The 18,601-nt window shown below is 42.4% G+C and overlaps 1 protein-coding gene across 1 annotated transcript in view; it reads left to right on the plus strand.

Annotated features, from left to right (window-relative positions):
- Positions 1 to 1,118: 1,118 nt before the first annotated feature.
- The window catches only part of FER1L6 (fer-1 like family member 6), a 64,700-nt gene continuing 47,217 nt past the window's right edge, over positions 1,119 to 18,601 (plus strand). The window contains exons 1-8 of the mRNA XM_018914829.3: positions 1,119 to 1,153; positions 9,221 to 9,303; positions 10,008 to 10,134; positions 10,752 to 10,806; positions 10,902 to 11,033; positions 11,698 to 11,760; positions 16,329 to 16,407; positions 17,908 to 18,064. Coding sequence (XP_018770374.2) covers positions 1,119 to 1,153; positions 9,221 to 9,303; positions 10,008 to 10,134; positions 10,752 to 10,806; positions 10,902 to 11,033; positions 11,698 to 11,760; positions 16,329 to 16,407; positions 17,908 to 18,064 — 731 coding nt within the window. The remainder of the gene's footprint in view (positions 1,154 to 9,220; positions 9,304 to 10,007; positions 10,135 to 10,751; positions 10,807 to 10,901; positions 11,034 to 11,697; positions 11,761 to 16,328; positions 16,408 to 17,907; positions 18,065 to 18,601) is intronic.

The raw sequence follows: 18,601 nt of genomic DNA on the forward strand, positions 1-18,601 counted from the left end.
CTGATATTTCATGTGCTATGGGTACTTCATCACTGCAGGCATCTTAATTATGTATTTTAGGAATAATGAATCCTTCTGCTGGGGTTCAAATGTTGTCCTTAATGAGTTGTTCACCTCACTGTAATAAAGTGTCCTCTTTAAAGGCCAGCTCCCATCAGACAAGGTTAAGAACAATGTGAAAACTGTCTTTGGGAAGTGCAGAACAAAAGTGGTCTTGTGCCTCTGTAATTTGTTCTCAGCAAGGACTGAAGTATGTCCAAGATGAAATGTCAAGGAAGCAGATGTACTTACAAGACTGGAGACAAGAGCTGGGACTAATATGATGGTTTATTAACTAAGAATAACAAATGTTAAGCCTTTGAACTGGGGAGGTTGGAGGGGTAGAAGGGGGAACCACAATCCAGAGCCTTGTACATTGAGCTGCTATAGAGAGAAGTTAGGCAAACTATAGGTGGGGAAAAAAATAGAGAAAAAGAAATTGTGTCCTTATTAAAAAAGAAGTGAATGCAAATACAATAATACTTTGGATAGGCCTGTTTTTTCAGAGAGTGGTTGCTAAGACTGTCTGAAATCTAAACTTTTCAAGGTGTCCTGGTGGGTGTGGTAAGCCTGCTGGCCTCTTAGCTCGGAGCAGTTGTTCAAGAGCAGTGCATGGCTTCCACAACAGACTGGCTCCTGCAGATCTCTGCAGAGCAAGAGGAGTTCATGTTTGCACTGAGATAAATCTTTGTTCTTGTTCAGTGTTTGTCAGATTGACTAACCAGGCACCACATTTGCTACCAGCAAGAAGCAAACTTAAATGCAAATAGAACAAGAGGACACAGCCTCAAATGTGACCAGGGAGGTTTTTGATTGGATGCTTAAAAAATTTCTTCACTGAAAGGCTGATCAAGCAATGAGACAGGCTGCCCAGGAAAGTGGCTGAGTCACCATCCCTGGAGGTATTTAAAAGACCTGTGGATGTGGCACTCAGGGACATGGTTTAGTGATGAGCTTGGCAGTCTCAGGTTAATGGTTGGACTTGATGGTCTTAGAGCTCTTTTCCAGCCTAATGGGTTCTATAAGCTTGGAAAGCCATTCACAATGTAAAAGGTAGAGACTGAAAGAAAAGCAGCAGGATGGAGCCCTCAACAGTGGTACCTCGGGCCCACAGGTATGTCTAATAACCTCAGGAAATTCTTCCAAGGTTTAAATTAAATTCAGCTAATTACAGCTGAAGACTTTCTCTTGAAGGAAAAGAAAATCAACAAGTCCTTTAGTGCTTGTTTAAGCTGCTCCTGGGGGGTGTGGTTATTATTCCTGGTAAGATCTAGTCCATAATGCCTTCTGCTGTCTTTAATAATTTCTAACTGCACAATGTCATGGGAAGTCCTTCATAGTTCAGCAGGTGAGGGGTCAAAATCCCTGTAGAGGGAATGAAGAGGTGCAGGAACACAAGAAAGGATCTCTATGCATGTAATAACTGTGTTCTTTATTTTGTAGGCCTGTGTTGGTATTTAGTAGATCTGTTACCCAGCTCTTGTGTATTGACATGAGAAATGTCATTGAATATAAGCACTAATTTGCATCTGTTCAGGATGTGGCTTCCTTGTTGTCATGACTCATAAGGATGCTAAATGTCAGTGCAAAGTCATTGGTTTTCTGCAGGAGGGACAGGGTTTGGAAGAACCCAGGCTGTATGTGCCAGGGTGGCTGGCCAGTGTTTGCAGACATCCCATGCTCTGGTGCTGCTCTTCCTGAAGCCTTCTCAGAGTTTGGAGTTTTAGATCATTTGTGGCAGAGCTGTGCACAATTCAGAAGCTCAAATTATAGGTTGCTCAGAGTGCATATCAGTATACCTGCTATTTTTTCTTCTGCATCTAGAGAAATAATTTTTTTTTTAAATTAAAATGCTGAAAAGCATGGAAGCAGCTGTGTCAAAGCAGTTTCTGCCTCCCAAAGGTGGAAAGTTGGAAATACAGTTTATGAAGTAGACATGAGCAAGGCCCTCAGCAGTTTCATGCACTTAGGAAGTTTTTGAGCTGGATGGATTTCAGACCCTCTGCCCACAAACTCCATAAATGTGCCTGAAATGTCCTTGAATTCTCTGACTCAATGACCTTCTTTGCAATGCCTGATTTATGGGTCTCACTGAAGAATACCTCATTTGTTCACACCCTCATTTGTTTTAAACTTGTTGCCTGATAATGTCATTGAGCACTGTGGTTTTGTGGTCTGGGGAGTGAAACTGAGACACTCCTTCTCTATCCATCCTTCCATGTCACTCATTATTTCACAGCTCACTTCCAGAGAACACTTCAGGTGTAGTTAAACAATATAGTAAACCCAGATGCCTCTCAAAGACATGGGGATCACATGACACTCTGATAACTGGGAATGAATTCACCTTCCTGCTCAAGTGTGCTCCAAGAACGGATTCCCTTTTTCACTATCAGGCTTTATGCTGGATTAGGGATAATTTTGGCAAAAGCTTATGCTGTATGCTTTGATCATTCAGACAGAAACACGAAAATGAACCCATAACTGATTCAAATCCATGCCAGGTGACCCAGCCATGTATGGACTTGGTGTTTATGATCAGGGAATGACCAGAACAGGAGAAACATCCTATGAGGTCAGATCCCATATCCATCTGGCACTGTGCTCTTCTCCAGCAGTGGCAAAAGGAGGGGATATTCAGGGAGAGCACATGAGCCTGGACACTTTCTGTGTGCATTCTCCTTAGCATCCAGAACATTTTTATCAGGAGTGTTAATGGGGGCATCCCCATCCAGTCCTTTTAGTATTTTCAGTCTTGTTTCATCAAGTGCATCCTCATTCTAGTGTTGTGTGCTATGCTGTGTAAGAAGCAGCTCTGCTTTCACCCTATTTGCCAGTTAAAATTGATAAAATTTCATCCTATTCCCACTCAGTCATCTCCTCTCCAAATGAAGAATTATAGCTGTTTCAGTCTGTCATAAACTGACTTTTCCCACCCTTTTTCTGTGCCTTCTCTAACCCTGTTGCCTTATTTGAGATGTGGAGACCAAAGCTGCACACAGAATGTGAGATGTTGAACTGATTTGTTCTGTGATCCTGTGTATGACCTTGTGTAGGTTCACCAGTGCTTTAGAGGCAAGCTGGCACTCACTCCTTTCTTTCTGACACCCATCCTGACAGCACTCAGCACGGTCTGGATGCTTTTAACTGATGCTGCACACTGAGCTGCTAATTCAGAGACCACCAGGGGTGACTCCAGGACCATCTTCTGGTGTTTGGTAGCCAGTTCAGCATTTCTCAGGCATGCTTCATTAATTTTACCTCACTGCACCACCTGAACAGCTCAAGCTATCATCTCTTTCTCAGGCTAAATGGACTCTGCCAGGACCCTCTTTTGATCCCACTTCACAGTGTTTTCTCTGCATTGCTGAGTTTTAGGTTCCTTTTGAGATGGGAAGACAAAGCAGCAAGCTATAGCCAGAATGCAGTAATTTAATGGCATAAGAGGTTCCCTTTCATATTTTAATTTAATTTCTTATGCTTTTTAATGGCTGATTTCAATTTTTTACTGCTGCAGTGCAAGAAACAGAAGTTTTACACAGAAATACTCACAAAGACAGCAGAATTTCTCCTGAATAGCTATTTTAGAGCCTGTTCTTGAATGCACAGAGCCATTAACATCAGTAAATGTGTAACTAATCCTGACCACTATATTGTCAACTTGCAATTTTGTTTTCTTATGGAGGAGATATTAGTAGTTGAGACAAGACATGTAAAGTCACAGTGTCACATAGATATGGAAAACCCCAGGATTCAGAACTGATACCTGTGGCTGCCACAGCTGTGTTTTAAATTGCAGCTTGTCATACAGGATTCTGTATTCACCTTCTTGAAGAGCTGAAGCTTTCCTATTGCAAATCCTTGGACCTGTCAAAACAGCAGAACCAGGGGGAAATCAGGAAAAGTGTAAACAAGTTAAGGCAGCTCATAAAAGCTCCAAGCTTTGAAAGAACTACATCAGAAATAATGGATTTGGGAATAAAGGGAGGTTCTTTGCTGAAGCAGGGTGAAGGATCTGACAGTATACTGATCAAAGCAACCCTGCTCTGGGAAACAGAGTGAGTGAAATGAATTATTGGTGAAGTCTTCCCTTAACTTTTATAATCCTGAGAAAAGAAGGCATGAAATGAATACATTTTAACCACTCATTAAGATTTTTTTGCTTTCCATATGCCCAAGATCACAGAATTTGTTTTATTCGGCCGTCCTTGATAATTAAATGTAGTGCAATAAATTTCTTCTCTGGGACGTCACTTATTGTCACAAATGACACACTGTCTTAATAAAACATGGCTGTGAATTAACCAACTGTGCTTATGTGACTGTTGTAGGTTTAGTAGACTTTTCATTTTGAAGCCACATCTTTGTATTGTAATTATATTTTCTTCTTTGGGAAAGGGGATTTAAGTTATGGGATAATTTCCTTGACTAGTACATATTGTGGGAGTGTTAAAATGAGCCAAGAGTCATTCCTAAATTTCAGGTTTGTTGTTTCTTTTTTTTTTTTTTTTTTTTTTTTTTTTGCATTTGAAATGAAATGAAGTAACATTTTTATAACTTAGAGAACTGGTGTTTATTTCATGGAAATTAGAACTACTCATGTGTAGATAATTATTCACCTGGTGCAGTACTGTTTGATCTACTAAAAGACTCTCTTGAAAATGAACTTACATTGAAAGAAGTGGAATTTTAAGGAGATGAATAATAACCCCACCAAGACGTCTTAGAAAATGCAAATACCAAAATCCAAAGATAAAAATCCACCTATCAAATTTTATGTTCATGCATAGGAAGGCAGAAGTATTTTTTCCTCTTTTTTGAGTTTCTGCTTCCTCAGCCAAGGCAACCACTGTGCCCATGGCTTACAGTCTTGAGGCACTGGAGCTGCCTCAGAGCTGAGTGCACAAACCTCTGATCAACCCTGAACTGAATAATTTTGATGGTTCCAAAAGGTTTGCTCAGACTGCTGCTTCCAGGGAGGAAGGGACTTGGGGGGAAAAGCAGGGCAGCTGCTCCAGTAGGGACTTTCTGCTGCCAAGAGCATGCTGGCAGCTGACTCAGCCTGTCCATGTGAGAACTGGATGGTCTTGGGAGATGTGCTGATAAAACAGGCTTTGTGCCTGTGTCTGCTCTGTGTGCAGATCTCACTCCCTGGTTTCATTCCTCTGTGCCCACCAGGAGCACAGCTCACACAGCTGCACAAGGGAAGGGCATCTCAAGGCTACAGAGATGGAACTTGACAAAGGTCTTGGTCTATTGTAGCTAAGCCCAAGTCTGGGTTTTGCTTGAACTAGCTCTGGAAAACTGCATGGAGAGAGGGCTCTGAGGAAGGGACAGAAGGTCCCTCCTTGAGCTACACCTGCCTGTGTTTAAATGGCTCAGTTTATTCTTCCAAGTTCACAAGTGATGGAGAAGTGTTTTCTGCCACCCCACAGGGAGTGCCCAGAGTGAGGCAGATAACCTGCACCCTACAAGGTCCTGTTTGTCTCTGGATGGCTTCTAACCATTCCCACAGCAGGAAGCCAGTCTCCTCCTAAAACAACTCTTCAAGCACACAGACTTCTGAAAAGATTTTGCTGGAAGAAAATACTTCTTTTAAACAATGTGGAGGAACTCTGAGGTTCAGTATTAGTAAGGTCATTTGAACCCTCATGCTGACAGCTCTGACATGGATTTTTTTGGCCAACTTTCCTTTAAATTAAACTTCAAATTGCAATTATTTGGTATCTAAGAGAACATTATGCTGTGCAAGAAGTGATCACAAAGCCTCTGTGATAATGGGACAGCTTAGATGAAAAGAAAGAGCATGAAAGCAATTTTTTGAAAGCTGGACACTGTCATGGATGAACTTTGACAAGAGGAGAATGAAATTTGTGAGTCTTTTTTTTTCAAGGCATGAAAATTAATTCAGAGACCCAGTGGACCTGTGGCAGTGAGAAGAGGAAATGAACACTTGTGTTACAGAGGTGCAAATTCAACATGGTCTGAGTATAGACAAATGCTGTGGTATGGTTGCTGTCCCACTCTTATTTACTATTTATATCAGGGAAGCCTCAATGAATCACAGTCATAAAGTAAGGTCCATATTGTACTGTGCAAATGCAGAAAAGAAAAAGTTCTCCTAACTTCAGATGTTTTTCCAATCCCCATGTGAAAGGAGCTGGGACACTCAGTCCTCTTTGAACTAAGAAATGTTCTTGATTAGCTGAGATGGCTGATTTTTAATTGCTTCTAATCAAAGCACTTATAGCAGGAAACCTCTTTGTAGCCTGTAAGAATTCTTTCATCTGCCTTCTCTTTGGGCATGAAATTGCTCTATTCTATCTCAAATTAGCTTGTAGGATTGAGTAAGGAGCAAAACCTCTATTTGTGCATTATGTAGCACATGGGGGTTAAATCTTCACTTAAGTTTGTGAGTAAAACCTCATCACTAACAACCTCTGACCTCCCCATGGGTCCATGACAGGTGAATGAGTTTTTCTGCACCCAAGGCTCTCCTGATTTCCCATGTTTGTGCCTCACTGGTAGCCAGGAGGTCCTGGGGGAACAGGAGACATTACTTCACTATATCTTTGGGGTTTACCTAGAGGTGGCACAAAGTTTTATGCCTGGCCTAGGGATACAGATGGGTATGGATAACTTTGGGGTCATTCTCAAATCTGGTATAACTGCATAGAATGTCCAAACTTTCTCTTGTTAAAATTTACACCATTGTGGGAAAGAAGGGATGGAATAATTTTCAAGTTTTCAGCAGTTTCAGAATTCATGTCAAAACTGCAGGGAAAAATATGTTGTGGAAATATGAAGAAAGTTTACTTTTTTTATTCCTTCCATGAGAACAAACTTTTTGTCTAAAATTTTTGTCTACCACAAAAATCTCACCCAGAAGCCTTTCAGGATGCCTAGGTGGTTATATTAAGCAGTGTGGATGTTACCCATGTGCACAGTATTAGGGTGTGTGGTGGGGTTTCTCCTCGAGCCAGGTTTTATGAGCTCTCGGAGAAACCATCACACCCAAGATAGCTCTGCTACCTGGAATGGCATAAAATCAGCAGGATGGATTCTGAGGTAGTGTTGAAAACAGAAAAGTTTTAATAAAAGGCAAAATAACAAAGCTCTTACAGAGAAAACTCAAGCTGGGGGCAAGAGGTTTTTGCTCTTGCTAAAACACTTCACAAAAGCGATTATTTTCTTTGTTCTCTTCTTTTTCTAGTGAATTACCCAGGCAGGACTTTTTTGGCTTCTGTCCAGTTGGCAGCCCTAGGTTTGAGGTGAAGTCCTAAAGGTCTTATGAGGTGTCTTTTTACCAAGTTGAGGAGAGAAACTTCTGGGCTTTTTTCCTTTTTAAGGAGACAAAGGATAATTTTGTTACTTTGTCAACAGGGGGTACATTCCTACAGGGGTGCACACTGACACTGACTGACAAGGGGTTTACATATCAAAGTGATGGAGCCTGTTGTGAAGGATTGATTCATTCAGTTCCCTGAAGACTTAATTTACTTAGTTTAGACCCTCACAGAGAAGATTCTCTGGCAAATCCCATGTACAGAGAATGCCACCCTGCTCTCCTGCTGAACACGCCCACTCTGTTCCCATGGCTGAGCCTTGCAAGTGACCTGTGCTTGCTCCTCTCTGCTGCTGTTGAGAGACACTGCTCTGCATGGTGATCTTGGCTAAGATAACCTCTGGGTCAGGGACAGGGATCAGGGACACATCTCTGCATGATGATCTTGGCTAAGGTAACCTCTGGGTCAGGGGGGATCTCAGAGGCAGCCTGATGTCATTTGTGTCCAAACCTCTGACAGAATAAAAACCTGAGACAGAAATGTGGTGTACTTCAAAGACGGATTTTGCTCTTGGCACCATGCAGTCATCCAAAGTTTGGCCAGTTCTCTTTCTGTTACCCTGTGGCACCTTCTGCAGTTCTGTCTTTAGGCAGTTTCAAGTGTTTTGACAGCCCAGTTAACAAATCAGGCTTTATTATTGGCCATTTCCTGCAGCCATCCTCTGACTCTTACTTTGCTTGAGGCCTGTTTTTGTCTGGGTGCTGCATTTCCACTCATACTGATCACATTTTGGGATTTTTTTGGCACAAAGAAGTTGTACATTCTCTGCTATTGTACCCTACATTGCTGACATTCCTCTTGGGCTGGCTAGTAAACTTAATTTGCTTGCTCTGAATACAACCTTTAAACATTACCAGCTTCCCTTTCCAGTTTGCAGTATCTTTTCCTCCACAGCTTGAGTTTGTAGATGATTTCAGATGTTTGAGCACTGGTCACTATCAGATTTACTCAGCTTGTAGGTGCCTGCTTGTTTTGGCTCATTGGACTGTGTGCTTCTGCAGGTAAATTTTTATACCTACAAGAATTTAGACAAACAAATCCTCTAATGACAGGGGAAAGAAAATTTGCTGAATGTTTGTCACTGCATGCTTGTGGCCAACAAAGAACCTGAAAAATGCTGCTATTATATGAAACCCTATGTGTTTCCTGTCACCACTTGGTTTGTTTTTCAGGACTGTTAATAGCACAAAATTTTCAAGCAGATTGGATTATTTCTCCCTCTGAAACATGTGGCATATTTATTTTCTTGGAAGAACTGATGCTAGGCAGAAACACCTGTCTAAGACAGCTTGAGGAGTAACCCTTGTTCAGGCTTGTTCATTGCTTTGCTGCTGAAGGGGAGTGAGAACTACCTAAATTACGTGGTCTGTGTGCCACTGATACCGTGGGTGTAGTGGGTATTTGCACAAAAGACTTTATCTCAATTCATTGGAAAACTGCTTTTGTTCTGGATCCTCTAATCTGCCTTTTATCTCTGGTCTTGTCACAGGCATAAGGAATGAACTACATCTGTGGGAAGTCAGTAGATGGGAAACTTATCTTTGATTTCCTTTCTTTGCATCTTGCCGTCTTGGTTTGAACAGAAGTTTCAGCTCTTGTCACATTATATTTGCCTGAACATGGCCAAATTGTAAAAAGAAACTACATTGGATGAAGCAAAAAGTCAGAGATTTCTCTTGTTTCTCTCGTTTGCTGTGGATAAAAGGAAATTCAGAATATAATGATCTTGCTAGGAAATCAAAACTCCCTCTTAACAACTTCTTGAGTTAAATTAGAATCCAGTACAGAGAAAAGTTTGAAAATACTGCGCTGATCAATTTTCTTTACTGTTTCAGAAAGGGGCTGTTTGCTGGCATGAAGCTGAAGAAGAAAAAAAAAGGCGAGAAAGGGCTGACTATTGCAAACAAAGACGCATTGGGTAAGCCTCATAAATCAATATTTCAACAGGGATGAGCAGGTGGTGGGGGATTATATTAGATCTAATTTCATGTGAACTCATTTGAATTGTGTCTCAAGACTCAGCACTGATAAAACAGGCAGTAAAGTCCTTATCACTCCCAAATAAACAGAGAGGTAATTCTTTTTGCATTAACTGTTTCCTGAAGTTCACATTCAGATTCTGTGAGCTCATACTGCTCTATCTGGTGCAGTAAAGTAAAAATGTCAGCCTGCCTCTTTCCATAGAGAGATGGCACATTTTTGAGGGGTTTTTTTCTACTTTACAGGTAGATAATTTACTACAAGTGTGTAATTCCTCTGGAAGTTCTTCTTTTAGAAACCATAAATACACAGCCTGCATGGGCTGTGGTGGCTGGATGGGCTGGCTCAATAAAGCTGGCAGATTTATTCAGCAATGTGTGTGTGTGTGCCTGTTGTGAGTGCACACAGGGTGAGGAAAGTGGCCACAGCCTCATGGATATAGGAAATGGTTTTGCACAGGAGGGGAGCTGCTGCTGTGATCAATGCTGCTCAACACAGACCACGAGAGTAGCTCTAACTGGCACACCCAAACAAATAAAATATTCAGTTCATCATGATGAATTCACTGCTCCTCTCCAAGTGAGATTTTTGCTGCTAGAAATCAGATGTGGGCTTTACTTCCTTGTCTGTTTTCTTCATCAGGTGATCATGATGAGATTTCAAGTTTTCTCCATGACACTCTTGGAAGACAGGAAGAGGCAGAGGAGGACCTAATGAACAGTGATGCTCTGTCCAGTGCTTTTGGATACTTAAGCCCAAACAGGAAAAGGTGCTCCTTCATGTATCTTACCTAACATCCCCCTAAACATCTTTTCCAGATCCCTGTTTTCCAGGAAGGGTATTACCTTGGACAAAACATCTGACAGAAAATCCCTTTGCTGACAGCAGTGATCCCTTCACTCCTGCTCTCCCACATGACAGAGTGGAATGCCTGGGCCAGCTCAGAGATATCACCAGATGCTATCCAGGGCAGAGAGAGGTTGAAAGGGATCCTGAGTGTGCCACAATTGTGCTAAGGAGCTCTGCTAAACAAAACAAGCCAAAGGGAACAGCAATGTCTGTAGGAAAGAGCTTGTGTAGTTGTGCTTTTCATACAGGAGAGGGATGCAGTCTGGGGAGGACTGGAGTTAAGCTTGATGGGATCAACAAGTGAAATCATTGCCATGATAGGTAATTGCACAGGTTTGTGTGGATACAAAACATTTCCCTATCAAAAAGTATATGAGAAAGACAGAGATGGTCTCTGCTGATGAGAGCCCAACAGTTCACACCAAAGCTGTCTGCCATAAATAATACTTGTTTACTGTTGAGAAGTCTTTCCAGGGTGTGTCCAATTACCAGCTCTTGCCTAGAGATGTCTAATGACTTCTTCTGACATTTAAACAGGGCAAAGCTGGTGACCAGAATTCATGAAGAGGAGATGAAATCCCAGAACTACCAGGTGAGCAGGGGGTGACAGCCCTTGTGTGACTGTGAATTCCCCAGGCAGGCTGGACCTGAGCCCAGGAGTGTCCGTGGTGTCCTTGTGCCCCACAGATTGCCATCACCATCATCGAGGCCAGGCAGCTGGTGGGCGAGAACATCGACCCTGTGGTCATCATCGAGATAGGTGATGAGAAGAAGCAAACAACAGTAAAGGAAGGCACAAATGCCCCTTTCTACAATGAAGTAGGTGCTTTCTCTTAAAAAAGACACTTTCCTCTATGGTTCTGGGCATGCTCTGCCATTGGTAGCTCATAAGGGGATGAATTAAATTTACAGCACCTCCATGTCTGAGCAGGGATGTCTCTCCAGGAGACAAAGCACCAGCAATAGCTCCCTTGGGTTTTAGACCTGTTTGCTCTTTCTCTTCTCAAGGTCTGTCCAACCTGTTTCCTACCCTCTCCAGCACATTCTGCCTTACCACCACTGCTGCTGCAGTTTTTTAAATCATCCATTTAGGAGCTCTGTCTATACTGCACCCCTCCCCACCTCCACTCCCTTCTCTACTATTTCATGGTTTCAGCCTTTCCTTGACATACGTTTGTTCCAATTGGTGGCAAAACCAACAGGTCCCTTTTGACAATACCTTCTGATGCAGACTGAGGCCCATGGGCATTTGTGAAGCAAGTCTTGAGCAGCCATGCAAGGAATAGGGTAGAAAACAAGTCTGGGCCATGGCAGAAACACATCAGGGTCAAGGAAAGAATTTTGCTTTGTCCACCACTGCCCCCCTGCACCCCAGCATCTCACCTGGGCTCTGTGCAGAAACACAAAATGCTGAGCCATGCAGCTGACAGCACTGTCTGCCTGCCCAGGGATGGTTCTCACCTGCTGCCCCCTCTTCCCACAGTACTTCGTGTTCGATTTCGTTGGACCACAGGTGTTGCTGTTTGACAAAATAATCAACATCTCTGTAAGTACCCAGGAAAGCTTAACACAGTAAGTAAAGGTCACTGTTTTTCTGTCACTTCAAATCTAAAGGATTCTTAATGTAGTTTAAAAAATTTTTTATGTACAAAGAGTGCTAGAAAGTCACCATGAAGTAGGAAAGAGGACAGAGGAGAGGGTAAGGAGGAGGAGTCAGCTGGCAGAGATTTGAAGGAACATACTCAAAAGGAGGATTTAGTCTGCATTTTCAGGGACACTCATTGCTGTGTGGCAAACTGCAAGGAAGAATGAGAAAATTCAGCTTAGTTCTCTCTTCTCACCGCCTTCATCCACCTAATTTTCAACCTCCCACTTGCTTCAAATGGCTGAGTTGAATCTTCTTGTTTACATCAGTTCCTCAGATGTAACTGTTTCTAACTAATTGGAACTAATCTAATGCAGACACTTTTCCTCAGCAGGGGCTCTCAGGCTGCCTGAGTGTCCCTGGTTGGTTTCTATTAGCATGGGAGGGCTCTCCAAGGGTTCAGCGCTGCTTCCACTGCTCACTGCAACTAAAGTCCTACAGGGGGACCTTACTGCTCTCTACAAATACCTGAAATAAGCTTAGAGACAGGTGTGGCTTGGTCTCTTCTCCCAAGTAGCCAGTGACAGGACATTCCAAGAGGAAATGGCCTCAAGTTGGACCAGGAGAAATTTAGACTGGATATTAGGAAAATTTCTTCACTGAAGGGGTAGACAGACATTGGACTGGACTGCCCAGAGAAGGGGTGGAATCACCATCCCCAGAGGGATTTAAAAGGCATGTGGATATAGTAGCTGGGGACACCGTTTAGTGGTGGACTTGGCAATGCTGGGTTAATGATTGGGCTCCATCTTTTCCAATCTAAATGATTCCATGTTTCTGTGACATCTCAGAACAGTCCTGATAGAAGACACACATGCTCTTGGGCTTGGACATTAGATAATGATGCACAGTTTGGAAGGCCAAGTCTATGGAGCCATGTTAATTATCTTGTCCAAAACTCATCACCATGTGTAGCAAAGCTGCTAAGGAATTAAAGATCTCATGAGACTCTGGACAGTGCTGTATTTGTATTATTTGGAAACTTCAACAGCTGTGCCCTTCACAAACTCTTATTTTTGCTAAAAGTCCATCCATTTTGTCAGAGATTTCTCTGGCAATAAACAGGGCAACAGTTGTTGCTCCAGGAAAAGCTCTTTTTCCCTGGAGTGCTTTGTCCATTTCAATAATGTACACCAGGAAAAGATCTGTGCTGGCTGAGCTTGACAAAAACAAGCAGGGCTCAGGAGCTATAGGACACATCACTGTCTACTTCCTTTTCTGAGCTGCTAACAGAGTGACTTTTCCCAGCTACAGAATAAAATGTGTTCATTCACACATGGACAACTGGACAAGTAGGTTTTCAGGGCTGGGAGTGAACTGACAGTTGGAATCCTAAAGTTCCATTAACATCCACTGTACCACACTCAGAGCTCAGATATGTGAAGTTCATTACTACATAAGGTATCTGCAGATCTGATCTCAGCTGTGAGGACAGAATTTACTACAGGCTGACAATGGCATGGGAGTAGATGTCACCTCACAGCTGTGACATATCACAGCCAGTGGCCTGTAGGTGTTTCAGACACGGTTCGTGTAGCAGCACACTGCCAAGGCACCAGTTCCTGTGTGCTGCTGGTCCTGCTGGGGATGTATAGTTATTTTTCTCTGAGATATGGCCAGTCTTTCCAATCTCACATTCTTTTGATAAAGATTCCATATATTCAGTAGTGGAGGGGGAAGTGCCAGCTTTCTTCTGATTGCAACATGGTTGTGGGAAAACATGTCACCATTACCCTGCTGTGTATCTGCACAGTTTCATCAGGCTCAGCAAACTTACTTTATTTATAGCTGATGAAGGTGCAACACTAAGAAATTAAAGGTCTTTGTAAAAATGACTTTAGGAAAAAGCTCAGTAAGAACCATGATCTAACCTTGGGCAGTGCTCATGTATGCTACTGAAAACAGAGATTCATTACCTTGCAACATAGTTCTGGAGAATGCAATCTATCAGGGGAATAGCAACAAAGAGGGGAAGTATGTGTGCTTGGAGTGAAGGAAACCCTGAGGGATGGAAAGTTTCACAGCACTTGCTTAGCATGAATCTTACTTAAGAAGAAGCAAAGATTGGCAGCCTCCATTACGAACTTATCTGCATATGGAATCTCAAGGAAAACAAAATAGGTTAGTGCCCTTGTCCATCAGTTTAGTAGTTAGTCTGGCTATATTCAAACTCTGCATTTGAGAGAAAAATGAGACAGTCGATTTCCCAGCACCTGCTTATTACTAGATTTTTTTCTTCCTGTACATTTCAGCAAACTTGTAGTGCTACCATAGTAAAATGAAGGTGACCCTTGTGTGCTAAACCTGTATCTCCCTTACTGAACTGTTCCTCAGTGTAACACTATGCATGTTTGTGCTCATTCAGAAAATCTGAAGCAAATCCTTCAGTCACCTACAGTCAAGTGAAAAGACACAAATCTTTAATTAGATATGGTGTGGATGTGATGCTCCCCCTCAGACAAGACAAGGGGTGTTTGCTATAAACTTCATGCTCACTTGCTTTGTTGCATTAGAAGAAAATACACTGGGGGAAAAAAAGGATGAGGAAAGATGTGGAGTGTTTGATAGAAGCAGTGAGCTATTGCCTCAGCATTAACAACAACATGCACTGCAGGGAGTGGAAACCTGCATCATTTCAGTGGAACAGGGGCATTTGCTTTTCACAAAGCAAACCTCCAGGACAGAGGGGTGAGTTTTACACATTTAACATTTAACTCTCTCTGGTCAGGCTGTCATGGAGAGGAAATGAGCAAACATCAATGCAACAGCACCACTTTGGACTCACCACGTACCCTCATCCTGGTTCTGAGTCTTAAAGAAGCTTGTGGGGTTTTTTCCCTACAGAAAGGCTGCATCCTTTTTCCCCCTTTAATCTATCCCAGTTGGATCTGTTGATTTGGGCATTCCCACATATTTCCTCCAGGTGTAATATTGCCTGGCTCCAGGGAGAAGCCAAACAGATTTCAAGGCTTCCTCCCCACCCTGTATGTACTCTAGTTCAACCTCTTAGGAGGGAGGCTCCAGTGCTATGATGGGACCCAATAGCACCAGGGATTGAGGAAAAGCAGTACTTGTGCATGCAGCACTAACTTCTCACTAACTCCTTTTCCACATGAAGGTTATTTAATTTTTCAGCTTAATAATAAAGTAAAATTGCTCCTTTGTCCACTCTTGATTTTTCAGCTCTAGAAACTGCTTCTGTGTTGAAGTGAGGAATTACCAAGGACAGCTGAGTGTGTTCCCTAGGTCACAGTGGCACAGTGGCCATAGGCCCTTAACAGGGAAAAACATTGTATTGCAATTAGAAACTTCTTGAATTTTCTGGTGAATCTTGATGAAGGTGTCAGTGATCTTTACCTGGAAATGGATGTCTCCTGCTCTTGAAAAGTGTAGAAAATAAAGTCACATGACCAATCCAGTGCAAAATTGCAGAAGTCTTCCGATCCAGAAATATCCTTATCTGCAATGTGTAGGTCCAAAGAGAGAATGTGAAATGCTGTCAGAGGCCTGATTGTTTACTTCCAATATTTAGATTTGCCTTCTGTAGACTTGAAAGACCTTAGTTTCTCTTTGCAATTTGGGCAAGGTATTCCAGAAAATTCGGCCTCTTTCAGAGGCTTTTCCACAACCAAAGAATAGGTTTCACCTTCTTAAGCTATTCTGAAACCAGGTGAGACATATTTTTTGAGAAATACCGTTCCAGAGCAAATCTTTCCTTAGAAGAAGCCTCTGCCTTGTCTGTAAATCGAACCACATGCAAGTATTTGAAAAGCAGACATGGAAATACATAGGTCTGGGAATCATAGCAATTGAAAATTATTAATTAAATTTGAATTAAATTAAATTAAATTCATCACTTGGCAGGAAGAATACAGAGACAGACTCACTGGGGCCTGCTTGCCATCTAATTTACATCTCTATCACTTCTCTGATTTCATTAATATTATGGGGGGGTAGATTAGAAATGACTCTCTTGGTTTATGTGTACATTAAAATGCTGCCAAGAAACACATTCTTTCTCCTCCGAGCGTACTCAGATTTTATGGCAATTCAGCAATTGCACAGTGATAGGATTTCTGCAGCATAGTGTGAAACCAGTTACATCCCATGTGTTTATGTTCATTATGATTTAGCTAAAACTGCCAGGATAAGTAATATAACTGCACCTGCTATGAAGGAGCAGGTGCTCTAATCTTGATCTAATTCCTGCACTCTATCCCAGGGACCTGGGATGAACCTGTGTGATTCCACTCAGATGCAATTATATTGTTTTCTAAATTGACACACTGTTGGGCAAAAAACATATTTCACATACTGGCTGTATCTGCTGTGGCTATGTGCCCCCAGTTTTGGGTGGTGCTGGGTGTTGCTGCTTATTGCCTCTGAACCAAATGTGAACTTTGGATGCTCTTTCTTAGGCTGACTGTGAAGGGAGATCCTGACATTCTTTAATCAGCTTTTTCTAACAGGTTATGCACCACAAACTGATTGGGAGTGTGCTGATAGGCTCTTTCAAAGTGGATCTGGGGACGGTGTACATTCAGCCAGGTGAGTGGTGCATTTTCTGCCCTTTTTGTCTGCTAAGAGAGATTTGAGGGAGGGAAGGAGAGGAGAGGGAGATGTGCTGCTTTTCCACTCAGATGGTTGTGGTTTACACCAACTTAAAGGTTTTGGGAGAGTTGTTTTCCTATTTGGATAGCAGAGTACCAGCCACACTGTTGGAAAGAAGTTCAACACTGAAAACACCTTGGCAATCTGCCCATTGGTGGGGAGCACTTTTCAAGGATGGCATTTCTTTAAGTGGTCAGAGTGGGCAGATGAATATTCTATAAAATCCAACTGCACTCATTTGCTACAGAACATCCAAAGCTCTTTCACCTGTGTTGGGGTAGAAAGAGCAGAGGGAGGGAGAACAGGATGGAGAGTGGAAGGAATGGTGAGGAGAGCACAAGACAAGAGGAGAAGCAGATCATAACAGGAGAGAGAAGATGACAAAGAGGTGACCATGGGTCCACTTGATTTGTCCTCTTCAGAGCTGTTCAGTGCTTTCTGACATTTGAACCTAAGAAAAGATCACCTACTTCTCTTTTGGAGTTTTTCCAACCATACACAAAACATGTACCTTTTTTTCTTCCATAGTTACTCAGTGACATGGTCTCTTCCTCTTTGGGAAAGAGCATATTTAAACCACTTGCTGTAGACATCACACAGTTATAGCAAGAGTGTAGAGTCATTTGGGCCACCCTCTCTGCAGGGTTCCTGTAAGAGTCAGAGAGGAATGGCCTATCTGCAATGAGCAGTCCATGTCCATGCTCAGGCTGTGCTAGTCTTGAATTCTGTCCTGTATCTCCCACTCACACTTTTACAGGAGGGTGGTGTCTGAGGGTTGATCTTGAGCTCACATCCCTGGTACTCTGTGGTCTCTCCCTCCGATTCCTTTACCCACCCAAGGTGATGTCCAATGACTTCACATGAGATCTTAGGACCTTTCTTGATAGGGTTGTTGAAGCAGGGTTACAGCAAGGGCTGTTGTGGGGGAATAGTCTTGAACATTTTCGTCCTTGAAAGATGGAGCTGAACGTGCTTCTGGCTCATTCTTCCTTCTCTGATGGCCGTCCATTCTCCTTCCCTTTCTCAGCTCTCTGCCAGCATTACAGTGGCCACAGCACTCAGCAAGGGTTTTGCTGCCAGAGTTCTGAGATCTTCAGACAGTTCTCATCAAAGAGGTTGCCTTTCCTCATAAGGGCTCAGCCTTAGTTCAGCTGCTGAAATCTCACCCAGGCTTCCACTGGTCTTTAGTCATGGATCTCAGTAAACAGTGATGAAAACAAACTTGTTTCTGACAAGCTCTGGATCAATCCTTTGCTTGCCTTTTTGGTCACAAAATATTTTGGACCCTCTAGAAGTGTCTGGTAAACAAATACATTTCAGCACAATCCTCCTGACAGCACAAACATTGTTTGATGTACCTTTTCCAGGTGTGAAGAGAAAAATACTTGCATGATTTTATATCGTCTATTTGAGTGTTTAAGCTTCTCCTTCTTACAGGTCATCAGTTTTGTGACAAGTGGGCACTTCTCACAGACCCTGCTGACATTAGGACAGGAGCCAAAGGGTACCTGAAGTGTGACCTCAGTGTGATGGGGAAAGGTGATGCAATACAAGCCACACAGAAAACAGCTGATACTGAGGAACAGATTGAAAAGTACTGCAATAATTTGTTTGGTTTGTTTTTGGTTTTTTTTTTTTACTGCTTTCTTCCTTACTAGGGGCCTCAATAAGTCTCTGATCTCATTTCAGTCCTTTCCTTGTTAACTCAGGGTTAATAGCTGGATAACATTGTACACCTGGTTGCTCCCACATGCTCAAAGAGAGTTTTTACAATCCTCTCATCTAAATTGAAGGGCACATTAGGGTCACTTTTCTGCAGCTGATAGAATTGACCCAGTCCTGTTGGCTAAGTTCCACATTACCCCTGACAGAATGTTCATTGATCTGAAACCAATTAATGATTTCTTAAAGAAGGGAAGCAAGAAGAAAGAATATGAGGAAAGCCTATTCCTCCTCCACTCTCAGACGTGAGTGTATGGGTATTTCCATATCCTTAGATAAACTCAAGTGTGTTATCATTCTTGTAAAATACAGAAGTTCAAGTTGGTAAATGTGCTACCAGCATACTTTAAATTTTACAGAAGCAATGTTTCTGGTCAGTATTGACAACCTGGACCAAGTCTGTGGAAAG

The sequence above is a fragment of the Serinus canaria genome, chromosome 2 (assembly GCF_022539315.1).
Source record: "Serinus canaria isolate serCan28SL12 chromosome 2, serCan2020, whole genome shotgun sequence".
NCBI lineage: Eukaryota > Metazoa > Chordata > Aves > Passeriformes > Fringillidae > Serinus > Serinus canaria.